General features: G+C 43.6%; 1 protein-coding gene across 1 annotated transcript in view; it reads right to left on the bottom strand.

The window, feature by feature from the left end:
- The window catches only part of LOC120998011 (solute carrier family 12 member 9-like), a 384,693-nt gene that overhangs the window by 167,819 nt on the left and 201,597 nt on the right, over window positions 1-15,277 (bottom strand). The window contains exon 8 of the mRNA XM_040428433.1: window positions 11,542-11,624. Within this exon, the coding sequence (XP_040284367.1) occupies window positions 11,542-11,624 (83 nt within the window). The remainder of the gene's footprint in view (window positions 1-11,541; window positions 11,625-15,277) is intronic.

The following is a 15,277-nucleotide window of genomic DNA, read 5'->3' as shown; positions in this document are numbered from 1 at the left end:
GATGAAGCTTCCCTGTACCTGTAGAAGCAAAACAGCCCCAAAGCATGATTGACCCCCCGCCATGCTTCACAGTAGGCAAGGTGTTCTTTTCTTCATAGGCCTTGTTCTTCCTCCTCCAAACATAGCGTTGATCCATGGGCCCAAACAGTTCCAATTTTGTTTCATCAGTCCACAGAAAACTTTTGTGGTTTGTCCACATGACTATTGGCATACTGCAGTCGACTCTTCTTATTCTTTGGAGACAGCAAGGGGGTGCGCCTGGGAGTTCTGGCATGGAGGCCTTCATTACGCAGTGTGCGCCTTATTGTCTGAGCTGAAACTTCAGTACCCACATCTGACAAATCTTTTTTCAGTTCCTCAGCAGTCACACGGGGACTTTTCTCCACTTTGCGCTTCAGGTAGCGCACAGCAGTCGAAGTCAGCATCTTCTTTCTGCCACGACCAGGTAGCGTTTCAACAGTGCCCTTTGCCTTGAATTTGCGAATGATGCTTCCTATGCTGTCTCTTGGTATGTTTAACATCTTTGCAATCTTCTTATAGCCATTGCCCTTCCTGTGAAGAGAAATCACCTCTTCTCTTGTCTTCCTGGACCATTCTCTTGACTTCACCATGTTTGTAAACACACCAGTAAATGTCTAGAAGGAGCTGAGTATCACAGTCCTTTTAAATCTGCCTAATTGGTGCTTATGCTTGATTGCTGCTCCTTGACATCCACAGGTGTTTTCAATACCTGATCGAAAACACTTCAATGAACCTATGTTCTTAAGAGTGGTAGTCTTTAAGGGGTTGAATAATTGTGTCAATGAAGAAATCACAAAAAAAAAAAACATTTAATACTGTATTACAAAAAAAAATTATGTCATTTTAGTTGCATTTGGTTCTTTAAAAAGTCCTTGTAAGATTTCATTCTGAACACAATTACAAATGTACACTAAATTCCCTAAAACCCTTCACAGCATTGGGGGTTGAATAATTTTGAACACAACTATATATATATATATATATATATATATATTGTGGGGGGGAGGCGAGCTGATACTTGGTAGCTGTGCAGGAAGCAGGGACACAGACAGGATAAAGTTCAATTTAAGTGTTTTCATTTCACACTTAGATATTCAAACAGCATAGCCTTAACAAATTGGCTTAAACAAACAAAACCCTGCTGGCTGAGCCAGTAGCTAATACAACAAGACAGTCCCTGACTATTAGTGATGGTAAGTTCGGATCTTTTAGGTGAATCGGTTCATTTGAATCAGCTCATTCAAATGAACCGATTCATGAATCGGATCTTCGGTTCACTTAGTGAGTCAGACTGCTGAGCTGACTCGCAAGTGCCAGCCCCACCCCTTCCCGCCCACCAGCCAATCACCGACCAGAGCTGAGGGGGCGAGGCAAGCACAGCACACTAGCAGCTCTGACTCGAGTCCTCTGAGTAGTACAGGGTCAGGGAGTCTAAATGAATCGAATGAGTCAAAAGAATCTAAAGATCCGACTCAGTTAGTGACTCATTCGATTCATTGAGTTAAAAGAGCCGAGAGTCAGACTGTAGAACAGTTTACATTACACTGAGGCTGTCGGCTCTTGTTGCAGCAGTGATAAGATTAAGGGACAGGAGCAGAGAGATAAGAGAAGTGACAGATGACACAGAGTTTAGATTACAGGTTGAATTAAATTAACCCTTTAGAATCAAATTGGCTTCTCAGGAGATATATATGTTAAAGGCATCTCATGTGAACCCACCCTTAGTTATATAGCTACTGAATGAGATGCCTTTAACATATATATCTCCTGAGAAGCCAATTTGATTCTAAAGGGTTAATTTAATTCAACCTGTAATCTAAACTCTGTGTCATCTGTCCCTTCTCTTATCTCTCTGCTCCTCATCACTGCTGCAACAAGAGCCACAGCCTCAGTGTAATGTAAACTGTTCTACAGTCTGACTCTCGGCTCTTTTAACTCAATGAATCGAATGAGTCACTAACTGAGTCGGATCTTTAGATTCTTTTGACTCATTCGATTCATTTAGACTCCCTGACCCTGTACTACTCAGAGGACTCGAGTCAGAGCTGCTAGTGTGCTGTGCTTGCCTCGCCCCCTCAGCTCTGGTCGGTGATTGGTTGGTGGGCGGGGAGGGGTGGGGCTGGCAGAAGCAGCTCTTCCACTCTAAGATCATATTACTGACTCCTCCCAGTCCCTCCCTCAGGCTCCTGCTGCCAGCGTAAGGTGAGCGTCTCTGTCTGCAGTGTCAGTGTGCTGTGACTGAGAGCCGTTTCAAACGGATCGGATCATTCAAGTGAATCGACTCCTCCGGTTCACTTAACTGAATCGATTCAAATGAACGATTCGTTCATGAACCGGACATCACTACTGACTATATGTGGGACCGGCTACTCGGCCCACAGGTACGTACAAAGGGTAAGTATTGGGGGGCACATGCAATACCTTCTGTCATCAATAGTCAGCTTCTCCAGGTATGGCCACACTGCTCAGCTCTACAATGAGCTTTAAATTAGGCCCTAATGACCCATGTGCTATGGAAGCCCAGCACCGAAGCCCGGGTGGAGTGAGCCTTCCACTGCCAACCTCACTTACTCCAGTATAAGCAGGTCCCAGTACATATTTTACAATCTGTCTATGTTAGCTATGGCTAACATAGACAAAACAGGCTATCAACCCTGCTTATCCTTTCAGTTCCACAGTTTAACTATTTCAAAAGCAGATATCGATTCTCCCAAACCATGCCCTTCTCACAATACATATATTGTGACACAGTGAGGTGTTGTGTCTAGCAAGGCAGGTATTTTCCTCCCAGCATGTGCAGCTGGGCTGGTTTCCAGCCAGATGAGGTCAAATACCGGACCAGAGTTTAAGTGTCGGTCCGGGTTTTTGCAGCACCTGGCTGCACTTAAATAGGCAGCTGGGCTCAGCAGAGAGGTCTCTGTTTTAGGGATTTGAAGCTTTGTGCCGTGCTGGAGGGCTGAGAGCCGCACGCTAGGGAAACAGGCCCCCCTAAAGCCTGCTGTGGACTACTGGAGGCAGAACTGCCAGCAAGGTGTCTTGTGTTATGTGAACTTTCCATTGTGTGTGAATTAACACCAAGACTGCAAAGTTACGTGCTGTTTTGTGCAATTGCCTCAAGTGTGAATAAAGACTGACGTTTTGAGTTAACTTGTATTTTGCCTCTGTACTGCGCCCGCTTAGTCATCGGTACCCGGAGGCGGCGCCACTGCGACATACCTCGGCCAAACTCATAGCTAAGGAGTTAATGGAGATGTTTTCCCGAGTAGGACTACCTAAAGAGGTTCTGACCGACCAAGGTAGCCATTTTGTGTCCAAGGTGATGAGGGAACTCTAAGTTGCTGCACATAAAACAACTACGGACGTCCGTTTACCATCCGCAAACGAACGGTCGGGTAGATCGGTTTAACCAAACATTAAAAAATATGTTGAAAAAGGTAGTGTCTAAAGATGGGAAGGACTGGGACCTCTTTCTACCCTATCTCATGTTCGCAGTGCGAGAAGTACCCCAGGCCTCTACTGGGTTCTCGCCCTTCGAACTGGCGACGTGGCCAAAGAGGCATGGGAACAACAACCCACTCCACATAAAAGTGTCATTGAGTAGGTTACCCAGATGCAAGATCGGATAGAGACAGTGTTGCTTCTTGTTAGGGAGCATATGGAGGCTGCTCAGTGATCCCAGAGTCGGGTCTATAATCGGCAGGCTCGGGTCTGGATCTTTAACCCGGATGATCGGGTTTCGGTTCTGGTGCCGACCGTGGACAGTAAGTTCCTGGTACTCAAGAAAATTGGAGATGTAAACTACGGTACACCAGCCAAGGCGGCGAAAGCCAGAGCAGGTCTACCATGTGAATTTACTCTAACCGTGAAAAGATAGGGAAACCTGTACAGAAGACAGCGAGCAGCCGGGTTTTTGGGAGAAGAGGTACCGGCCCCTCTGTCTGATGCAAGAGAGGAGGCTGCCACAGTAAAAATTACAGCCTCTCCTCTGAAAACAGACTCAGGAGGCCAGGGAGTTCGTTAGTCGGAACACGGATGTGTTCTTACCTCCTGGACGCACTTCCATAATGCAGCATGACATTGTCACTGAGCCTCAGGCAAAAGTCTGATTAAAACCATACCGGGTACCCGAGGCTCGGCGACAAGCCATATTGGAGGAGGTGCAGCTAATGTTGCAGCTAGACGTCATTGAGGCGTCAAAAAGTGAGTGGGCCAGTCCTATAGTATTGATACTCAAGCCAGACGGGACATTGCGGTTTTGTAACGACTTTCGAAAACTTAACGAGGTTTCCAAGTTCGATGCGTATCCCATGCCCTGGGTGGATGAGCTCATCGAGAGGTTAGGACAAGCCCAGTATTTTTCAGTTTTGGACCTCATGAAAGGGTACTGGCAGGTGCCCTTAACGGAGGCTGCCAAAGAGAAAACTGCCTTTATCACGCCTGAAGGGCTGTATCAATATAAGGTTTTACCCTTTGGTCTGCATGGCGCCCCCGCCACTTTTCAGCAACTAATGGACATTGTGCTTCGTCCACATCGTCGGTACGCTTTGGCTTACCTGGACGATATTGTCATCCACAGTACTGACTGGGAAAGTCATCTACCCAAAGTGCAGGCTGTAGTGTATTCCATTCAGAAGAGAAGAGACTAAGTACCTGGGGTATGTCATTGGGCGCGGAGTCATCAAACCCCAAGTGAGCAAAATAGAGGCGATACAGAATTCGCCCCATCCTTCTACCACTAGCAAATAAAGTAATTCCTGGGAATGGTGGGCTATTACATGAAGTTTGTTCCCTACTTTGCTACTCTTGAAGGGACGAAAATGAAGGGACGAAAATCTGTGATGGTTCGCTGGGATGATCGGCCGGAAGTCAGCCCTGTGTGGGTCACCAGTTTTGGTGACACTCGACTTTAAGAGGAAGTTTGTGGTACAAACGGATGCCTCGAAGTAGGCCTCGGTGCTGTACTGTCTCAGGAAGTCAACGGGGAGGAGCATCCCATTGTCTTCCTAAGCTCACCTCAGCCAAAACCAGGTACAGTATAGTGGAGAGAGAGTGCCTGGCTATCAAGTCGGCACTCGAGTCTCTCTGCTACTATTTGTTGGGGAGAAAGTTCCGCCTGGTGACCGACCACTCCCCTCTCAAATGAATGAGCCAGGCCAAAGACAGGAATGCCCGGGTCACCAGATGTTTTTTGTCTCTGCAGAACTTTAAGTTCTCGGTAGAACACAGAGCAGGCCGGTTGCAGGGAAACGCAGATGCCCTATCCCAGGTGCATTGTCTGGCGTGTGTCCACCCCTCAGGGTTGAACAAAGGGAAGGGGGGTATGTGACACAGTGAGGGGTTGTGTCTGGCAAGGCAGGTACCTTCCTCCTAGCATGTCCGGCTGGGCTGGTTTCCAGCCAGGTGAGGTCAAATACCGGACCGGAGTTTAAGTACCAGTCTGGATTTTGGCAGCACCTGGCTGCACTTAAATAGGCAGCTGGGCTCAGCAGAGAGGTCTCAGTTTTTGGGATCTGAAGCTTTGTGCCGTGCTGGAGGGCTGAGAGCCGCACGCTGGGGAAACAGGCCCCCCCTAAAGCCTGCTGTGGACTACTGGAGGCAGAACTGCCAGCCAAGTGACTTGTGTTATATGAACTTTCCATTGTGTGTGAATTAACACCAAGACTGCAAAGTTGCATCCTGTTTTGTGCAATTGCCTTAAGTGTGAATAAACACTGACTTTTTGAGTTAAGAACTTGTATTTTGCCTCTGTACTGCGACCGCTTACCCTATCTACCAGAGCGAAACCCCACTATATATAGTACAGACCAAAAGTTTGGACACACCTTCTCATTCAAAGAGTTTTCTTTATTTTCATGACTATGAAAATTGTAGATTCACACTGAAGGCATCAAAACTATGAATTAACACATGTGGAATTATAAACATAACAAACAAGTGTGAAACAACTGAAAATATGTCATATTCTAGGTTCTTCAAAGTAGCCACCTTTTGCTTTGATTACTGCTTTGCACACTCTTGGCATTCTCTTGATGAGCTTCAAGAGGTAGTCCCCTGAAATGGTTTTCACTTCACAGGTGTGCCCGGTCAGGTTTAATAAGTGGGATTTCTTGCCTTATAAATGGGGTTGGGACCATCAGTTGCGTTGAGGAGAAGTCAGGTGGATACACAGCTGATAGTCCTACTGAATAGACTGTTAGAATTTGTATTATGGCAAGAAAAAAGCAGCTAAGTAAAGAAAAACGAGTGGCCATAATTACTTTAAGAAATGAAGGTCAGTCAGTCAGCCGAAAAATTGGGAAAACTTTGAAAGCAAGGGCTATTTGACCATGAAGGAGAGTGATGGGTTGCTGCACCAGATGACCTGGCCTCCACAGTCACCGGACCTGAACCCAATCGAGATGGTTTGGGGTGAGCTGGACCGCAGAGTGAAGGCAAAAGGGCCAACAAGTGCTAAGCATCTCTGGGAACTCCTTCTAGACTGTTGGAAGACCATTTCAGGGGACTACCTCTTGAAGCTCATCAAGAGAATGCCAAGAGTGTGCAAAGCAGTAATCAAAGCAAAAGGTGGCTACTTTGAAGAACCTAGAATATGACATATTTTCAGTTGTTTCACACTTGTTTGTTATGTATATAATTCCACATGTGTTAATTTATAGTTTTGATGCCTTCATAGTCATGAAAATAAAGAAAACTCTTTGAATGAGAAGGTGTGTCCAAACTTTTGGTCTGTACTGTAATATGGACTTTTCTACAATATATATATATATATATATATATATATATATATATATATATATATATAGGACCTTTCTATTTAGCTCACTGGTCCGAGCAAGTCCAATGCTATCGAGACCCAGACAGACTTTAAGGTTTAAAGTGCAGTCCTTTCTCGCATTTATTGTCAGCGTAAACAGGCAGCACATGTAGCACAGTTCAAAAATAAAACATAACAAAGAAACGCCTGCTCGTCTGAGCACTAGCTAGACATTAACGTACCTGACTGTCCTAAATAAAACACAGTAACAGCAACCTGTACCTTCTGCTCACACAAAGCAACTACCCTGTTTGGCTCTCTCCCACATAATGCAGTCTCGGTGTTTAAGTAGGCCTCAGCCTAGCTACATTAATCAAGTGGCTGCAGAATAAATTGTTCCAGGGCTAGGAACGGAGCCCCTCACCATGTATAGGTGAGAAACCTAGGTGTACTATATACGCCATTTAACACTTTACCTGCTGCTACTTTACATACCCTCCCCCTCTGCTCAGACCTGTGGGGAAGAGCACCATGTGCCCCTAGACAGTGGACCCGTGACAACGCGTACGCATTGCCTTGCTCCGAGCCTGCGCTATGCTCAACAAACAATTTGAAGTCTTGCAATGCCAAAAACCACCGAGTCACTCTCGCATTCTTCTCTTTATTTTGTGCCATCCATTTTAATGGCGAATGATCAGTGATCATCCTAAATTGTCTCCCCAGCAGATAATACCTAAGGAACTCAATGGCCCACTTAAGGGCTAAGCATTCCCTTTCTATTATTGCAGAATTCTTTTCTGTGGAGGATAACTTTCTGCTAAGGTACATGATGGGATGTTCCTCACCATTAACCACATGAGAAAGGACGGCACTTAACCCAACATCTGAGGCATCTGCTTGAACCAAAAATTATTTTCTGAAGTTGGGAGTGATCAACACTGGCCTTTTACACAAGACCTCTTTCAACCTTTGAAACGCTTGCTCTCCCGTCTCACTCCATTTTACCATGGTGGATTTGGACCCTTTGGTAAGATCAGTGTGAGGAGCTGCTATTGTGGCAAAATTTGGTACAAACCTTCTATAATATCCAGCTATCCCTAAGAAGGCTTTGACCTGCTTTTTGTATACCAGTCGAGGCCAGTTTTTAATAGCCTCAATTTTGTCAATTTGAGACTTGATGACGCCTCGCCCAATGTTGTAGCCTGGGTAATAAGCTTCTAATAGGCCTATGGTACATTTTTTGGGGATTCGCGGTTAAACCAGCTTCCAAAATTGAGTCCAGAACCACTTGGACTTTTGCCAGATGGGACTCCCAGTCTGAACTTAAAACAACCACATTATCTAAATAGGCAGCTGCATACCCTTGGTGAGACTGTAAAATAGGGTCCATCAGCCTCTGGAAAGTGGCTGGGGCACCATGTAAGCCAAACGGAAGGACAACATACTGGAAATGGCCATTGGGTGTGGAAATACACCCACCAGAGAGGCTGTACAGCATAATACAGCGCTGTACAGCCTCAGTGCAGGGCTGATCAAGGTCTATGGAAGACCCAACAGTTCTTGCACTCACCCGCCCCGGCGATCACATAACCGCTGGCCCGGGACAGGTAGCGGCATATCGCTTCCTGATCTGTATACACAGCGCTCGTTGAGAGCTGTGTATCCAGCGATCTGAAAGGCAGGGACACCCAGGAACCCTTCTCTCTGGGTTGCCCTGCTGTCACTGACAGCAGGCCCCCCGCTCTGTAGATGCACGATTACCGGCCCAAGGACGTTTATAGTCAATGGGCGGTCGTGAAGTGGTTAAGAGTACTGTCAATTTAAGGATCTGCGCGCATCCTCCACCATGTGTGGTCTTTTCTATTTAGCTCACTGTTCCGAGCAAGTCCAATGCTATAGAGACCCAGACAGACTTTAAGGTTTCTAAGCGCAGTCCTTTCCGGCATTTATTGTCAGCGTAAACAGGCAGCACATGTACAGGATGCACGGTTCAAAAAGAAAACATAACATAAAGAAACTCCTGCTCGTCTGAGCACTAGTTAGACAGTAATGTACCTGACTGTACTAAATAAAACAAGTAACGGCAACCAGTACCTTCTGCTCACACAGAGCAACTACCCTGTTTGGCTCTCTCCCACATAATGCAGCCTAGGTGTTTAAGTTGGCCTCAGCCCAGCTGCATTAATCAAGTGGCTGCACAGTAAATTGTTCCAGGGCCAGGAATGGAGCCCGTCACCATATATAGGTGAGAAACCTAGGTGGAATATATATGACATTTAACACTTTGCCTGATGCCACCTTACAATATATATACAGTAGGGATTTTCATTTTTCCAAAGATGTGATTTTCATATCACTTTGCATACGCCCAAGTCTCAGTGATGTAAAAGATATATATGCCAAATTTCAAGAAGATTGGATAATATTTAGGGGTTGCACACATTGATCACTTTTATTACTACTCTCACTCCTGTAGCTAGGAGGTTGGTCTAAAAATGACTTCAGTTTCAGGATCCCAGGGGCTATGCATCAAGCAAGGTGGATGGCAAAGGCAATATATGCACTTAAAATTGTCCTCTTCACTAAACAGTTGAATATTCCTCAACAAGAATTGAAAGGAATGAAACGGGTTGCACATTTTGTCAGCCATTTTTGAAGGAAAAGACCTGAGCCATTTTGTTACTAATAAAACAAAGACTTTCTTTGAATTGTTTGGGATCCACAAAGTGACAGAATACTGCCGTGATTCTCTAAGAAGCCATGTGAACGCTCTTAAGGTTGTCAATAATACCACAGAAAGAGGAATTGCTCTGATAAAAAAAGTTTAACAAATCGGTCAGGGACGAACAACAAAAACAATTCTTGTTGAGGGTAGTCGAGCATCACAGAAAAGTCGTCACCAAGCTAACAAAAGAAGGGATTGCATCGTTCAAAGTTCTAGTTTTCCCATGAAAAGTAATTAACATTGAAAAAATTTATTTTTTGCCTACTTTTACAAAACTAATCAAAGTGTGCAACCTCTAAATATCCAATCTTCTTGAAATGGCATATATATCTATTACATCACTGAGACTCAGGGCGTAAGTAAAGTCTGCAAAAAGTTGACATTTTATTTTTTTCCATTACAAAATGAAACACCCTAATTTTAAGTTTACATACACTATATAAAAAGACACATATGCAAGTTATTCTCAATATTTGACATGAAATCAGAATAAACAATTCCTGTTTTTGGTCAATTAGGATTACCATAATTATTATTATTTGCCAAATGCCAGAATAATGAGAGAGAGAATGTTTTAAGGCATTTTACTTTCTACAATGTTAAAAGTTTACATCCACTAAGATTACTATGCCTTTAAACAATTCTGGACTGCCCATATGATGATGTCATGTGTTTGGAAGCTTCTGTTAGGTTTGTTGGCAACATCTGAGTTATTTAGAGACACAGCTGTGGATGTATTTAAATGCACACCTGAAACACACTGCTTCTATGTGTGGCATCATGGGAAAGTCTAAAGAAATCAGCCAAGATATCAGGAAGAGAATTGTGGACTTGCACAAGTCTGGCTCAACTTTGGGTGCAATTTCAAGATACCTGAAGGTGCTTCGTTCATCTGTACAAACAATTATACGCAAGTACAAACAAGATGGGAAAGTCCAGCCATCATACCACTCAGAAAGGAGACGGGTTCTGTGTCCCAGAGATGAACGTGCTTTGGTCAGACATATGCATATCAACCCAAGAACAAAAGCAAAAGACCTTGTGAAGATGATGGTGGAAGCTGTTAAGATTGTGTCAATATCCACAGTGAAACATAAAAAAGTCAGATTAATGTTTAAAAATGCATACAGGAACAAAGATCTACATTTTTGGAGACATGTCCTGTGGTCTGACGAAACTAAAATGGATCTTTTTGGACATAATGACCATCGTTACATTTGGAGGAAAAAGGGAGAAGCTTGGAAGCATAAGAATACTATCATGCCAACTGTGAAACACGGAGGTGGCAGCATCACGTTGTGGGGTTGTTCTGCTGCAGGAGGGACTGGTGCACTTCACAAAATAGATGGCATCATGAGGAAAGAAGATTATGTGGAAATACTGAAGCAACATCTCAAGACATCAGCCAGAAAGTTAAAGCTTGGGCGGAAATTGGTCTTCTAAATGGACAATGACCCGAAGCATACTGTCAAACTGGTTACGAAGTGGCTTAAGGATAACAAAGTCAATGTTTTGGAGTGGCCATCACAAAGCCCTGATCTCAATCCTATTGAAAATTTTTGGTCAAAGCTGAAAAGGCAGGTGCGAGCAAGGCGACCAACAAACATGGCTCAGTTACACCAGTTTTGTCAGGAGGAATAGGCCCAAATTCCGACCAACTATTGTGAGAAGCTTGTGAAAGGATTTCCAAAATGTTTGACCCAAGTCATACAGTTTAAGGGCAACGGTACCAAATATTAATTAAATGTATGTAAACTTTTGACTTTGCAGAAAGTAATAAAAATGCCTTAAAACATTCTCTCTCTCTCATTATTCTGGCATTTGGCAAATAATAATAATTATGGTAATCCTAATTGACCAAAAACAGGAATTGTTTATTCTGATTTCATGTCAGATATTGAGAAAAACATGCATATGTGTCTTTTTATATAGTTATGTAAACTTCTGGTTTCAACTGTGTGTATATATATACACACACACACACACACACAAAATATCCATTCTGCATTGCTACCACTTGAGTAAAACAATTACCATTTACCTGTACCAAAAACCAGGACATGATGACAGACATCCATGGGTTACCACCCTTCGAGGTTTTCTTTGCTGGTAATAACAGTTTTCCTATGGAAACATGCAAAATAAATATATCATTAACCTAAATCAAACATTACCAATCTACATGAGCAAATTGCGCAAAATTTTATTTTGGTTCGATTCAGTCGGGACCGAATCCATTCTACTCAAATCTAAGGTTCTCCAACTGGCTTAACAATTTGCAAGAGCCTTTTAGCGTTATCTTAGTGGGATGGCATTTATTACCACATAAGTGTCATGGGCAGTGTGGTGGCTCAGTCAATTTTGATCAATGACAATATCTGCATGGAATTTGTATGTTCTCCCCGTGTTTGCGTGAGTTTCCTCCGGGTACTCCGGTTTCCAAAACTCCAAAGACAACTGCCTGTTTTTCGGCAGATAATCGCTAACGAGCATTCACATGAACGCTCGTTAGCGATCATCTGTCAGTGTAATACTGCCACCAATTGCGCAATGAACGAGCTCGATCATCGGACTATTCAAATCTTTTGACAAGTTGAAAAATGATCATTTACAGGCGGCAGATCCTGGTGTCTAATAACAATTTGCCGCCGGCAAACCACTATACAGCATGGGGACTGGTGATGGCATAGCGATCGCTCATCCCATGCTGTGGAGGAGATCGCTGCATGTAATAGCAGAGGCCTCCTCTGGTGATTGCCGAGAGGGAACGCTTTCCTCCTGACAATCGTCTGCCACATCGGGCTGTATAATACAGCCTTTAGATTGTGAGGCCCATTGGGGACAGTGTCCTAGTAATGTCTGTAAAATGCTGCAGAATATATCAGCGCTATATAAGTGATTAAGATAAATAAATTAAAAGGATTCCTAACGAAAAAAGTACAAACTTTAAAAGGCCAGGTTGTCTTAGGGCACGGTCACGTGTGCTGGGTCCTCTGTGGATTTTCTACAGGATCTGGCCACAAATAGTGTCATTAAAAAAAAAAAGTCCAAAATCAGCTGTGACAATGCTGTTGCTATCACAACATATCTTCCCATGCTTTCAAACTTTGCACTGCAAAATCAGTAAAACCCTCAACATAAACTGACATGCTACAGACTGAAAACCCAAAGTGCAAATTAGTCTACATTGAATGTTTCCTCTGTAGATCTGGATTAGATTTTTTAACATTCACTTTGCTTGTACTGTAGATGATGTGGATTTTATGTATGAAATTCCACTGTGGAGAATCCTCAGAGTTCCCGTCACATATGGCTGTACCCTTACGGTGTATTCAGAAGAGCAGGTAGTGTGCCAAGATCAACAACTCCCGTGTATTTTAACATGAGTTGACATGGCTTTGCAATGCTGTTTTTTATCTGTGCAACTTGTACAGACATAACACTTTCAAACAATGTCTATGTGTTGTGGCAGTGGAGCTGCCAGAGGGCCACATGACGGCCATTGAAAGGGTGTATCTCACCCAGAGGTGCCTGGTGAGAACAGAAAAGTCCCGGCAAAGCATGGAAAGTGGGTGTTGTTTGCACCAGGAGTGTGTCACCAAGGGGCCCGGCCTTGGTGGAGTAAAGGCTCTAGATATAGGTGGCCACTAAGCTAGTTGGTGGACACCAAGCTACATAGCTTAGCTGGCTCCAGCTAGTCTAGGGCGGGCTTTTACTGGGAACAGGCAATGTGCTGGGTGGGTGCCTGTTCTCCATGCTTCACTCCGGGATTTAAGAATATGCCCATGTCCAGGGATGCTATTTAATCCTGGTGCTGGACTTGGGTGGGGCTCTCAGTCTGAGGAAGGAGCAGGCTGTGCTAAAGCCTGTGGGAGCTGGGACCCTCTGACCCTGTGTAGGGTAAGCACTGCTGTGTTTTGGGTGAGCTGGGTGGTAGACCCGGATCCTGCTAGAGAGGGACTATACTGTTTAGTCAGTGGCCAGACGGCTGAGGATTTGTTTTGATTTATGTTTTGGTTGCTGTTAGTGCATGAAGACTGCCAAATAAATACACTGTTTGGACACTAAAGCCTCTGTCTGGAAGAAGTCTGTGAGAATGACCCCCGAATAAAAAGACGATCCCTTACAGTGTATACACCTAGAGGTCCAAGTGGCATCATGTGCATTAGTTACAAATTTTATCTTCCACACAGGATAATATTGGCACCATTAAAAGGGGTTGTCTCACTTAAGCAAATATCAGAGAAAGTTAATATAAGGCACTTACTAATGTATTGTTATTATCCATATTGCTTCCTTTGCTGGCTTGATTCATTTTTCCATCACATTATACACTGCTCGTTTCCATGGTTACAACCACCCTGCAATCCAGCAGCGGTGGTCGTGTTTGCACACTACAGGAAAAAGCACCAGCCTATCTACGCTCCCACGATCCTGGCGACCAGAGAGGCCGGTGCTTTTTCCTATAGTGTGCGAGCACGTCCACCGCTGCTGGATTGCTGGGTGTTGATAACATGGAAACAGGCAGTGTATAATGTGATGGCGAAATGAATTCAGCTTCAAGGAAGCAATATGGATAATCACAATACATTAGTAAGTGCCTTGTATTAACTTTCTGTACATGATAAATGCCACTTACTGAAGTGAGAAAACCCCTTTAACAATAAAGAATCTGTTGTGGCATGCCCTACTGCTAAAACAGCTTATGCCATGTTGTGGCATTGTTATCAGAACTACAATCAAGCTGATCAAGAATTTTTTATAACACTTTTTGGACCACTCAGGAGAGATCATAAAGAAGATGCAAAATGTGAATGGTTTCCTAAAAAATAATATTGGATAAATGTAAAAATGGAAGCAAACAGTATCACTTTTTTACATTTTCTGTTTTTGAGCTGTAGGGATGCAAATTAGCCATTGTAACCCAAAATGTTCATCATTTTACCCAATGTAAACAAACACATTGATATCTATTCTGTTTTTAAACTCATTAACACAATTTTAGGACCTGCAGACAGACATCATTACGTCCCACTAAAATCCAGCAAAAAGAGGCTTGGTTCAGCAATTTTCCAAATACTTTTCAACATTTCAGCAGCACGTATAACCTGAAAGACTAAGAGAGGTGGAATGGATTTATGGAAACGTCTCGAAAGTGAGATGAAGAGGACAGACCAAGCACAGGACTGTATGACGAGTCTCATAAAAGGAATAAAGACTAACAAAGAGCAAATGAAACATTTCAAAATAGCTGTACTAATTTGATCAGCACACACACAATGTATTAAAATTACACCTCCGTTTCTGATAGATTTGTACAGGTTTTTGAAGACAATAGTGACTTTCAAAGTGAAAGCCATTAAATGCCATGACTATACTGAGATGACTGCAGAGGTACAGTGGAGCATGTCACACAATGCATTATAATATGGGCTGAGCCCGTACCATGCGGCTAACAGCGAAGCAGTGCCACAAAAACACAGGATAATAGGACAGAAGAGCTATTACAAGCAGAAATTACTAGAGTTAGGCCCTGGTATGGAATACAGCAAAATAATCATCCTAATTGTAATGATGCACAGTGTGTTTGATGGGTAATTTACAAGCCTTTGTGGTGATAAATCTGCAACTGGTAAAAAGGAAAAAGCTCTAAGCATTGCACTATATTCATTTCCCATCCCGGGCAGTCTCTGGTATGAACACCAGTGTGATGCTCTGCAAATGGTTAAATGGAGGAGATTAGAGGAGACTGTCACGCATTAAGTGTGCAAAGTGGC

Source organism: Bufo bufo, chromosome 4, assembly GCF_905171765.1.
Source record: "Bufo bufo chromosome 4, aBufBuf1.1, whole genome shotgun sequence".
Taxonomy (NCBI): Eukaryota; Metazoa; Chordata; class Amphibia; order Anura; family Bufonidae; genus Bufo; species Bufo bufo.
The sequence above is the reverse complement of the archived record's forward strand: the minus strand, read 5'-3'. Positions and strand labels throughout refer to the sequence as shown.